Source organism: Cynocephalus volans, chromosome 1, assembly GCF_027409185.1.
Source record: "Cynocephalus volans isolate mCynVol1 chromosome 1, mCynVol1.pri, whole genome shotgun sequence".
NCBI classification, from domain to species: domain Eukaryota; kingdom Metazoa; phylum Chordata; class Mammalia; order Dermoptera; family Cynocephalidae; genus Cynocephalus; species Cynocephalus volans.
The window spans coordinates 298,024,119-298,036,465 of NC_084460.1; the positions used below are offsets into that span (position 1 = coordinate 298,024,119).

A 12,347-nucleotide genomic window follows, 5' to 3' on the forward strand; every position below is an offset into this window, starting at 1 on the left:
CCTCTGCCCTTTCTTCTGAGGACACCAGTCATATTGGATCGGGCCCCTACCCTTGTGACCTCATTTAACCCTAGTTACAAACGTAAAGACCCTATTTCCAAATACAGTCACATTCTAAAGTATGGGGAGTTAGGACTTCAACATACAAATTTGGGGGAAACACAATGCAGCCCATAACAAATTGTGCGCCATCTGTCCTTCCCAGATGGGTCGAGGGTTCCTTCGGTGGCAGTGCCCCACGCTGATGACCTTGTGGGTTGGCAGAAGTGGAAGGGAATCCCCTTTTCATGAGCAGGAAGCTTAACAGTGTTGCAAACTGTAGCCTAGTATTTCCTCTTCTCATCATCAATCTGAGCATTAGAGATCCTGAGAAAGTTTTGATATGGAGGTACACATCACGGCACTGTTTCTACCAGTGGCAATTTTTGAACACCACGTACCGCAATCGAGGACAGTGTTGACTGAATCATGTTCTCTTGGTGGGGAACTATGTGGCTATTGTGTGTCATGTTTTTGAGTAATTTCTGATGATGAAAGAAAATGATTACAGTGTTCAGTAAGAAAAGAAAGGCACAATTACTTGTATAGTTTCATCTCATTTATGCATATATATTTATTTAAACTCAAAGAAAACCCTTTAGAAGGAAATACACTAAAATATTAGCAAAGATTATCCCCGAATAGTAAGATCGTATGTGAATTTTTTCTTCTTGTGCGCTTACATGTTACCTATTTTCTACAATGAAAATGAATTGCTTCTGAAATTTAAGAAAAGAGGTGTTTTTTTCTTTTTACAATTGGAAAGTCCAAATACAAAAAGCGAAATAGAAGTTATCCTTGACCCGTCATGAGGCACAAAGGAGGGGCTTTCAGTTGAGAAAAGCACGTTCTTAAAAGCTCATGCGGGGGGCCAGGCTGCACCACGGGCACGGGCTAGTCCCAGCTCCCCGCCCAGCTCTTCCGTAGCCGGCCCCAGGCGGTCCCCGTCCCCGCACAAGCCACGAGCGAGCGGGGTGGAGAGGAAGCCTCCCCGGGACGCTAACGTGGGCTCTGTTGCCTCTGCAGTACGGGGTGGACGTCATGGCCCGGGACGCCCACGGGAACACGGCGCTGGCCTATGCCCGGCAGGCCTCCAGCCAGGAGTGCGTGGACGTCCTGCTGCAGTACGGCTGCCCCGACGAGCGCTTCGTGCTCATGGCCACCCCCAACCTGTCCAGGAAAAACAACAACCGGAACAACAGCAGCGGGAGGGTGCCCACCATCATCTGAGGACAGCTGCCCGCCTGCCTGCCACGCCGGGGATGCCAGCGGTCACAGCACGTGAGTCCCGTCACGACCCCTCACCCTTCCTGGCGGTCACCTTCCACCCACCCACCCACTGTCACCTCAAACGAAATCACGAAACCTGGACATCCTCAGGGGTGAAGAGGACGCCAGGAGGCTGCAGAATCGATTCATTCTCATTAACTCCCGACACCACACATAAGAGAGACGACGGGCCTTGGTTCTTTGGTGATAGCACACGGCACGGGACCCTTGTCCCAGTGTCCCGTAGACAGAGCACGGCACAAGGGACGGGGATCAGAGGGGGCGGGGAGGCGAGGAACAAGGGAAGGGGCACCTTTCCTCAGCTGGCAGTTAAGCACATCAGTCCATTTCACCTCTAGCAAACGGAACACTTGGATTTCATCTCTTCTCCGAGGAGCTTGACGGCATAAATCAGAAGCAAGCACAGAGTTTGTCAGGTTTGAAGCCCCTATGATGGTATGTGTCAAATCAGTTGTAGCTAATCTGTCCAGGGAGAATACTGGCTTCATTACACTTGTATAGTTGAGTTCTTCCAGCATTACCGCTGTTTAATAGAACATGATTAGTCATCACCGAGAAGAAAGCATATTAGCCGAGGAGGTAGTTACGCGGCACGCTCCGGTGATTGCCACGATGTGATTGCAATACTCTTAGAAGCATCATATTATCCCAGACATGTTCTTCCAAGCCCTTGGAGCCCTCCTTTCTAAATTCACTGTCATAATTTAGTATCTGTTTAATTTTTCAGTCCAAAGAGAGGAGATCAGTTGCTGAGTATTATTTGACTGCAGTCTCCTTGGTGCAAAAACAAAATGGAAAAAATAAATAAGAATAACTAGGAAACTCGAAATCACAAATTCAGCATTTTGAGTACATTTCATAAACTAAGTAAATACATAAAAGACTATTTTTCCCGAACATAAGAGATATTTTATGTCCTTTTGCCAAGGTGGATGTGTTGGGTCCCATTCACTCCTGGGTCACGTTGCCCAAGTTACACAGGATTCTGTATTATATCTTTAGATAAGATATGTGCAAATCTATTTGAATAAAAGAAGTTCATAAATATGCATTGATTTTTGTACAGACAAATGGCACCTCTGTTAATTTATAAATTGAACTGGATGTGAACTAATAATGTGCAACTAGTTGAGAGAAGAGGGTTACAGATCATTGTACATGGAAAATCTTCCCAGCAGTAAACACTTCCATTAATGTGATGTACAGCTTTTAAAAAGGAACCTATCAGAATAAGATGGTGGTTCATTTTGCTTATTAAAATCAAGAAAGAAAAAAAAGAAGAAGAAGACACTGAAGCGTATTAGAAAGGAGGAGAAAGGCATGTGATTTCTCAGTATGGAAAGCATGATTTAGATCTGATACCACTTTTGCTAACTGGGAGCAAAGGGCTCTGGCCAGGCAGGGCCGTCTTCTGAATACCAGAGCAAGGAGTTTTGCAAAGGCAGATTACGACCAGCTGCCGATGGTTCTGGGCTCAGATCAGCTCATGAGCAGCCGCAGGACTGATGTAGCAGCCAGGCCCTCCGTGCTAGGACTTCCCCTGATTGCCATCGGTGGTATCTTCAGACGTCGGCCACCTTCAGCGTGGGGTCAGACGTAGTGAACCAAATCATGCTACACTTCAGGTGAAAAATTAAAGGGCAGCTTCACCTGGAGCCCTTTGTGGCGGTATGACGGGGGAAGAAGGGTTGTCACATGAGAAGATGGGATACTGGGTTGACATAGCACAGGAGCACGAGGCTACAGCTGCCTGGCGGCCTCTGGGGAAGTCCCTTGCTCTCATATATTAAACCTATCTTTTGTAAGCATTTTTCCTCTTCTTTCACTTTAAAAAAAAAAAAAATTAAAATAGGTGGGGGAAAAAAATAAAGCTTTACACAGAATTTATATGTGGGTGTTTCGTGGAAATTTCTAATCTTAATTAAGCTCAGTGGAACTCATTGGTATCCAAAAATATAACAGGTGCAGGAGCCACAAATCTGAGAACCTTGACATCAGTTCCACGGTCCCTCCATTTGATTTTTAATTCTGCCTTTGACCACTGTGTAGCTACTTTAAATGTGAATGGAGAAAAAAGTCACTGCCTATTTTTGAAGAGCGCATCTGTGCTCCACCCTGGCTGTAACGCATCCGCGCCACGCAGCCTTCATCGCAGACTTTCTGTAGTGAGCACAGACCTAGTATAAATGCACTTCTTAAGTTATTTCATTGTAGTTAATTACCACCATAGGAACGCTTTACCATAGTGCAGCCTTCTTTGGGAAAGAAACGGAGCTCTTTGTGAGGCTTCTCCTTGGGATGTATATGAGTGTGTACATATTATTATTATATGTGTTTATAATATAATATTTTCCCAAATGACTTCTTGTTTCACTTCGCCTTGCACAGCCCGAATGCTAGACTGGTTTTTCCCCTTCCCTCCCTCCTCAGCAGACATGGCCCCTCCCCTGCCATCTTTGGCCACACTGATCTCCGAAAGGCAACCCGCTTTCTTGAGCCCAAGTTTTGGCAGCAGAAGGAAAGGCAGTAGTGGGGTTTCAAGGTTTTCTTTTTAAATAAAGAAGACCGGTGGCTTATCTGTTGGTATCTCAGCGTCAAATCGGAAGTCCTCTCTTTGCTGACCAACTCTCTTTCCCGTTTTCGAGCTTACTGACACCCAGGCTGGGAGAAGCAAGGACCAAGGGCCAGTGTTAGAAATAACTGGTTTGGGAAGGGGGTCAAGCTTTGCATGTTCATGTCCACGTTCGGTTCTATGAAGGGACGATGACATGAGAAGCCACCACTGCAGAATCATATAAGCTTTTCTGTTGAGATTTTAAATTCTCCCCTGACGAGAAACAGCCAGCGGGGAGAGGCTCCTCAGGGGGCCGTGCACATTTGGATCCCCGTGTGGGTGACCGGACGGACACGTCTGTCTCCCACATCCCGGCAGCGCCGCCTTTCAGCCTAGCAGTTACTGAGCTGGGAGCGTGTGGTGAGGACCTCGCTGGATTTCTTCAGTGGCCAAGAAAACCCTGCAGGGCAAGGGTGCTGGGATTCTGACCCCGCATGAGCGGACCTCAAGTACTGTGATGGGTAAACGGTTTACCAAGTCCGGCACCCCAGTCGTGGTCCCTTGTCCCTTCTGTCTCCTGTCAGCCTGGGAAATGAGCAGCTTGAGAATGAACAAGTGACAAGTTCAGGAGTCTTTGGTCCCCAAAACAGGTGCAATGTCTTATCTCCCAGTAAGTACACGCGTTTGTGTATTCCAGAGAAAGGCAGGGGGAGGCATTGGGTGCTTGCTGATCACAGGGTTGTCGGACGCAGAAGAGACCAGGCTCTCACTGAATTAAATCCTGACTGTACTCCTTAAATCAGCACAGTCTCTGCAGGGCTGCGAGTCGCAGGCCAGTCACAGTGGTTTTTCAGCACAGCGCAGGCCTTTGCATTGAAACTCACTCTTCTGAGATTTTGCCAGTCCAGTGAGCTTTGTTTATATCCATCCTCTGCCATCCAGGGTAGACACCAGTTTTCCCAGTTTTGTGACATCTGTACACATTTGGGGACATTCCCCAAGTCTGCATAGGAGCTATTACTTACTCCATTACGGAGAAAACAGCCCAGAGAGAGAGACAGCCCAGGACAGTGCAGACCTGGGTTCTGCAGGCTCTGCAGTCCCAGCAAGGATGCTTGCATAGCCTTGGGCAAGAAGCCAGCTTCTTGGACTCTTTTTCCTCATCTGGGAAACTTGCAGGGTGCATTAAGGTTTTTGAACCAATGTGATAAATGCCGTCCTACCACCCGGCCAGGGGTGGGTGCTCAGGAAGTGGGAGCGGTTATTAAGAACAGTAACACTGACAGGACCGAAGCCAGAGCATACACCTGGACACCCGCCCCCTAGCTGACACCTGTCCTCCAGCCAGTGTCCCAGGGAAGCAGTGATGGCACATCTGCCAGACCCGCCCAGCCCCACCCAGCCCCCTGCATGCTGGGAACGTGTCAGAAGAGGGCTGAGGCTACCTGGGGTCCTGCCCGTTACTATCTTGCCAAACCCCACTTCTCAAAACGTAGCTTCCATTTTTTTAATATGAGTTTGATTTTCCAGAAACAAAGCAGGGGGTGAGTTCTGCCCTCATGCCATTCGCCAAGTTGCTTCAGGCCCAGGACAACCCTTTTCTTCAGACACCACTCTGACCACTGTGAGCTGCTGTGGCACGCATCTGTTGGTCCTCATTTTTAGTGCCCTTTTTCTCCTTCTCTTAAGATCAGAGCTTGCTGGAGAGCACCCTGGGGTGGCCTTGTGGCCCCTCTCTCTCAGTGGGTGCGTGTGACTGGACCGCCAGCATCTGCTCACTGGAGCCAGCCTCCCTGCCCAGGGCTCCTGCCATGATGTCCATCTTGTCTTGTACCAGAACCTTCTCCCACGAGAGTGATCTGCTCATGCACCTCCCTGCCAGCCTGAGCTGTGCTCAGAGGTGCAGCCCGGCAGGCAGCAATGTAGCCTCTCCTGAGAGGGACTATGATCGGGTCTCAAAAACTCTTCAGAAGACAGAGATGTCTGGAAAGCCAGCGCGGTACCCCTGATGGGCTGCTCCCTCCCCCACCCCATCTGCTCTGTTTCCATCCCTCACGCCCCCCACAAGGTCGCTGAGACTTTTCTAGAACTCCCCTGGGTTGTATTTATGGCCTTCGAGCAAACAAATTGAAAAGCAGTCAGGAAGGAATTCAAAGAGAAATGTGCTGGAGACACACGTCTTTCCTTCAGAGGAAATCTAATTTATTTCTAACTGCCTCCTTAAACTTGGGCTTCACGTGTTGTGAAGTCGCGTCTTGTGGTCACCAGTCTTGCCCAGCCCAGCCCAGCACCCCGGGGGGGGGGGGTCTGTTCACAGCAGGCAGGGGGCCGGCTCTGTGATGGTCTCTGTCATTCCAACACCTAATTTAGGTTGCCTTTCAGCCAAAATGTCAAATTCCTTCCAGTTATGCCGAAGGGGGACACGTCTCCTTGGGGTAGAAGGATTACTAAGAAACAGGGAGGAGTCACTGGACCCCAATACTGTGATGCCCGCAAGTGGAGAGTGGTGCCGCGCAGTCAGCACCCAGAAAAAACAGCAGTTAACAGCTAAGACAGGAGCATTTGGAACACAAACATGTGTCCCTTTAGAAAACAATAGACACTGTCCTTAAGTGGGCTTTTTAAAATATTAATGGATCCCCTATTTAATTTGTACGTCTGCTGCTTTTTTAAACATGGTTTTGCATCACACGTCAGAGGTGAAATTAGAGGACATTTCATCAGTAGACAATTCTAGAAAGGGATTATCTGTGGTTTTTTGAAAGCCTAGGTTTTAGAAGTATTTGTTTCACTAGTGTAATAAACACCCGCCCCAAAGCAGCGGCACGACCTGCCCTTACTGTCTTTCATTATGAGGTGCTGAATTTGCTATTAAATGACAGCGTTTGGTTTGAGGGTTTGGGTCTGTTTGGTAGAAATGTTCTTGTCTGAGGCCCTCATCCCATACAGATGGGCCTCCGGTGGGCAGAGGCAGGACAGGAGTGGCCAGGGGAGACCTGCAGTGGTTTGGAGGACTCAGAGCTCAGGCCTGCAACTGCTCAGGTGACAAGAACAACTAGCTCTGGCTTCTAGCCTGGGACACCCGGCGCTTGACAGCCTTCCATGTGTCCAGGGCAGGGCGCCGTCATGAATGCAAGAGATGTCGGCTTGGTTTTAATCTTTGCCTGGCATGTGGCATCTGTAGAGGAGGACACCCTGGGGGTTGCGAACCAAGCCATATGCTAGAGACTCACCTGTCAAAGTCCATTCAGCACTGATCTAGAGGTCAGTATTGGGGGAGTGACATGGCCTCTGTCTTGAGGTGCAGATGAAATCAAGCAAGGTGTGAGAACATTGAGGGATCTTCCCAGTGGCACAAACCCCCTTCACACACCAGCTGCTGGGAACAGCCGCCCCTAAATCAGATTAAACCCCATCTTCCTGGTGCTGGACAGTGTCCACACCAGCCCAGAAAGCTAATGTCTGAGCTGGTTCAAGAACTCTTGTAAGAGGAAGACATTGCACCAACCTCCAGGAGCGCACTTAACCCATGATCCTGTAAAACGTACAGGAGCTGTTGGGGCTTGAGGAAGGATGTTCCAGGTCTTTTCCACAATGCGTGTAGCACCAGCACATAGAAATCTTCATAGGCCTCGGTGCAAAGACAGTAGTGGTCAACCAGCCCAGCTCACTGCCCCGCACTCAGCTCTCACCTGACATTGTCTGAGTCACCCGAGAAATGTCTGTCCTGCTTCGGTTCTTCAGGGTGAGGGAACAGAAAAGGGCCAGGGGTGCCGTGAGCTGGGGCCAGTCCAGGGAGTCTGTGAGCACACCGCACTCCTCCTGGCCCCCACCCCAGGGGTACCAGCCATTTTCTCACCACGACAACTTTGAGTGTACAGATGCGGACTTAAGTGGGACCAAGGCTGTTCCATGGTGCACAGGCAAAGGGTGCATTTAGAAACTGCTTCATGACATTTAGAAGGGAGAAAAGACTTGCACCTTAGTGTTAGCAGTAATTCCTTCTCAGGACCTTGGAAAGCATCAGTCTCCCTCCTCCATCTGGGTGTTTTGTGTCTAAAATATAGCCAGTTCTTGAGATCACAGCCCCAGCCCTAAGTCTGCAGTCACAGGCCCTGCTGTGCTGAGCCCCAGGGGGGTCCAGGCCACCCAGCACTTTGTCAGGGGCTCTCATCTTGCCATGGGAGTGTGTGTGTCCAAACGGGGAGCTGGAGCAGGTCAAGGTGACGACTGAGATGCGTTTGTAGGTAGGAGCGGGGACGGCCGAGCCTCGGCCCACCTTTCTGCACGTTTTTCTGTTTCTGTAAATAGCAATGTACAGAAGACAGAAGAGCAGCGTGGGCTTTATCCCGAGATGGGTTGTTTTTTGTTTTTGTTTTTGTTTTGTTTTTGGTTGTTTTTATATTACCTCATTCAGCAACTTTTATGTTTCACGATGACTCAACGATGCTTTATTTATATTGTTTGTACTGTAATTAAAACCATTGACGGACGCTTCACTTTGCTTGTTATTTCGTATGGTCTTGTTTTGATTAAATATACCCGTTTGTATTTTCCTGCCTTGGGATTTTTTTGTGTCAGCTGTACAGTATTCTAAGGGGAAAAGAAAAAGAAAAATGTGTAAAGTAATGGAGAGAGGTGACTATAGTGTAGAGGCCTCTTTCTAATAAAGAAATGAAAATAAATATGTCTACGCTGCTTCTGTGTTTCTTTTCTTTCTTTATTTTTTTTTTTTTGGTGGTTGTGGTCATTTGTCACAACTAATTGAGTTTCTGTTCCCAGGCAAGGTAAATCAGAGAGAAAAGGGGCTCTGACTGCTCCAGAGAGGGAGTGTCCTAGGCCTGGGCTGCCCCGTGGCCCGCACCTGCTGCAGTCGCGGAACCAGGGAGGAAATGAGGAACATCCCGTCCAAGAGGGCGTGGTCTCCCCAGCAGGATTGGCTGGGCCCGAAGTTCCAGATGCTTCTGATGTATCTTTGCACTACACCACACTGCCCCCAATGCGTAAAAAGGACTTAGCAGGTAGCTAGAAAATAAAACCCTTCCAGACTCCATTATCAACGCTATTATTATTATCAATACTATTACAATTTTCTCATACAAAATATATCTTTTCCCCCCAAAATCAGAAAAGTATAAAAAAGGTACAACTCACCCAAAAGGCCACCACCCAGACATCACTGTAGTGAGCAATTTGGTGAATGCTTTTCAGGTGCTTCTCTGCAGACACACGGATGTCCTTTTTCCCCCTACTTTTCCATGTCGATAAATGAGGAGCCACATGATTCCAGGACATGTTAATACTGACGTTTTCTGTTGAAATGTTCCTATGGCACGGGGAGCCTGCAGCACCACAGAGTGCCTCCTAAACCACCCCACTACAGAGCGTGGCGGGAGAGACACCCAGGGGCAGCATGTTCCCCAGGGCTGGCGTGACCAGTTGCAGAGTGCCGCCTCCTGGCCTGCTGGGCGCGTGTTACCTCCAGGCGCCTGCAGAGAGCCATTCCACCTCCAGCATCTGCATTCCAGGTGGAAGAGAGAAGGCGAGGGAAGAGGCAGCCGTGTCAGCCCCCCTTCATCAGCTTTCCCCCAAACCCCCCTCAGTTCTCCATCTATACACCACTGGCCAACTGGGCCAGGGTCCCGCAGGACCGCGAGGGAGGCTAGAAAGTGTGGATGTTGGGTGGGGTGGGGTCTGGTGGTCAGCAAGAGGGAGAGCAGGTATTGAAGAGGCAGCCCATGGTCTCTGGACATCCACCCTACCCTCTGGGTTCCCCAACATTCACACACCCTCTGCTCAATGCACAGAAATCCTCCCCTTGATCAGGCAGGCTGCCCCTGGCCTTGCTGACTGCACCTGCCCCTCCACGGCTTTGTCCCCACCTTTCCCACAGTGTCTGTCTCCTCCTAGGAGATCTCAGCTTCTCTAGGCCCCAGGGGTGGGGAACTGAGTCACCTCCTGAGCCTGGATACTTAAGCCAAGTGCTCTGGGACACTCTCAGGCTGGTAACAAGAGCAAGACAGTGTTTGGATTTCATAGTCAAGATCTTTAACATGATCCCGCGCAGTGCTGGCCAGACTGCCATGGGTCAGACACTGACGTGCTGCTGGTGGAAACAGTGAGACAGCATTTCTGCAAGCCATGTGGAACTGTTTACGGAGGCTCTAAAAATCTCCCCTCTGACCTGGGAATCCAGGGCCTGGACAACACCTTCATCCCAGTAGGTGCTAAGTGTATGTCGGCTGCGTGAATTAATTCCACACCTAGGAATCTGGCCAAGGAAACATACTTCGACATTTGCATAAGAGATGTTCATGACTGTGGTGTTTATAACAACAATATTGGGAACAAGCTCAAAGTCCAACACTAGGGGACAGTTAAATAAATTATGGTACATCTGTAAAGGGGAAGGTTATTTAGTCATTTCAAACTAAACTATGTGCTTATCACATGGGGAAATAATAAAAAATTAGGATATAGAAGTATACATAAGGCTGATCTCTGTTAAATAAGATATTTTTATTCAAAATGTTAACAGTGATGTCTCAGGGAATTCTGGGTGGTTTCTATTTCCTTTCTATTTTGCTGTCCACATTTTTCCATAAGCATGCATTTTAAAAACTTATGTTGAGGAATATGTTGAAGCTCATGGTTTGCCATTGACTTTGAAGAAAGTGCTTGGGTTTTTTATTAATGGATTAGTGGACCCTTTTTTTTTTTTCTCCTTTTTGGCTACTGGCCGGTATGGGGAAGGCTTGACCTTGGTGTTATAACATTGCACCCCAACCAACTGAGCTAACCGGCCAGCCCCGGATTTTTTACTAATACATCATTCACTCATACTGAAACTGGAGAAAAGATTGGTTAATTGATTAATAAACTCCTTTAGTACTGAAACAAACTGATTAAAAATTAGGAAGCATTTGGGTCCGGAGCAAGCCGTAACTTACAGAATGTGAAGGAAGGAGTTGGACCTGGCCACGTCCTCCCGCCCTCCCCGCACGCTGCAGCCATGTGCTCTGGATTCTTTCCCCTCGCCCCTCCCACCAGGGGACCTTCCTCTTCCTGTCCCCCTTTCCTCCTGTCCACAGCCAATCATCCTTCTGGGGATCATCAGCCTTGCTGTCCCCTGCTCGAAATCCTTTCCCGGCTCCCCTTGTTCTGAGGGTGCCTTCCAAAACTCTCAAGGTGGTCCCCACCGTTTGCCTGGCCTGCCCCTTGCTTGGCTCCAGCCACACCCCAACGCCCTGGCCCCGTCTCCCACTTGGATTCCTCCACCTGGGAAGGGCCCCACTCTGTGGCCAGTTCCTCCTCATCTTTGGGGTCTCAGATGAAATGTCCCTTCTTCGAAGAGGCCTTCCCCTCCTGACCCCGGCACCCGCAGGCCTCGGGGTGCTCATCACAGACCGTGGGTGGCCTTGTGGGATAACTCACCTTCACCCGCACCACACTTGGGCTCCAAGGCCGTGGGTCTGAGTTACCCCAGAACCCAGGGCCCAGCCCAAATATCCACTGAATGAACGAGAAAAGGAACAAAGGAGCAGACTGTGGCCCATCAATGGCCTTGCCTTCTCTGGAGCACTTGGGTGTCAAGTGTCCAGTTGCAGCGATAATTTTCCTTGGGTCGTTCTGCTTTTCAGGATACCAAACTTCACCCTAAGTGTGAGGGCTGAGGAGGGAAACAGCCTGGAGACAGGCACTTGCTGCAACTCAGGACCCTCCCAGCTCTAGCCAGGCCTGCCCTGTCCCCCCAGAAGGGGCTGTGCTCGCTCATCCTGCCTCCCCTGTTGTCCCATAGCACTTTGGTGGAACCTCAGTCATGGCCCATGGCCCAGGGTCCAGGATGCAGAGCTCTCTTGGGCTTCCCTGGACATGAGTCCCCCAGCGTGGGCTTCCACAGGGTTCCCTACCGCACTCTGACCTGCCCCCACCCTGATGCACATTGTGACAATGCAGATGATGGCACAGTTGTGCCATGGACAAAAGCCTTGCCGTCCACGCCAGCCGTGAGTGGGGAAGAGTTACGCTCAGCCCCAGCCCCGCTGTCTCCAGCACGTTCCAAGAAGCCGCTAAGCCACAATTTATCACCACTAAAGTCCAGTAAGGCGCCTAATTGGCCCATAAATGTGATCCAATAACCGCACCTGACACCCAAAGACACTGCAGGCAATTAGCACTTATTTATTTGCATATGGTATTGACCAATCTCCAGTGACACTCACTTTCAAGATCTGTTTATTTTTAAAGCTGGAGGAGAAAAAAAACACTCATTTACTGCACTACAAGAGGAACTACCACCACCACACACACACACACACCACGCATATACACACACACCACACACACTAGTGGGGACGATGGCAACTTGGCTTTTGCTGTTCCTGGCTAAGGAATTCAGTGATTAATTTGTCGCAGGGCCCCCACTGTATCTTGCAAAAGACTCCATAGACGTCCTCTGTCCAGG

General features: G+C 49.4%; 1 protein-coding gene across 10 annotated transcripts in view; it reads left to right on the top strand.

The window, feature by feature from the left end:
- The window catches only part of AGAP1 (ArfGAP with GTPase domain, ankyrin repeat and PH domain 1), a 571,061-nt gene extending 562,559 nt beyond the window's left edge, over nucleotides 1-8,502 (top strand). For all 10 annotated transcript variants that reach the window (XM_063088245.1, XM_063088260.1, XM_063088272.1 and 7 more), the window contains one exon: nucleotides 1,066-8,502. In XM_063088245.1, the coding sequence (XP_062944315.1) occupies nucleotides 1,066-1,269 (204 nt within the window). In that variant the 3' untranslated portion in view covers nucleotides 1,270-8,502. The remainder of the gene's footprint in view (nucleotides 1-1,065) is intronic.
- The last annotated feature ends 3,845 nt before the right edge of the window (nucleotides 8,503-12,347 follow it).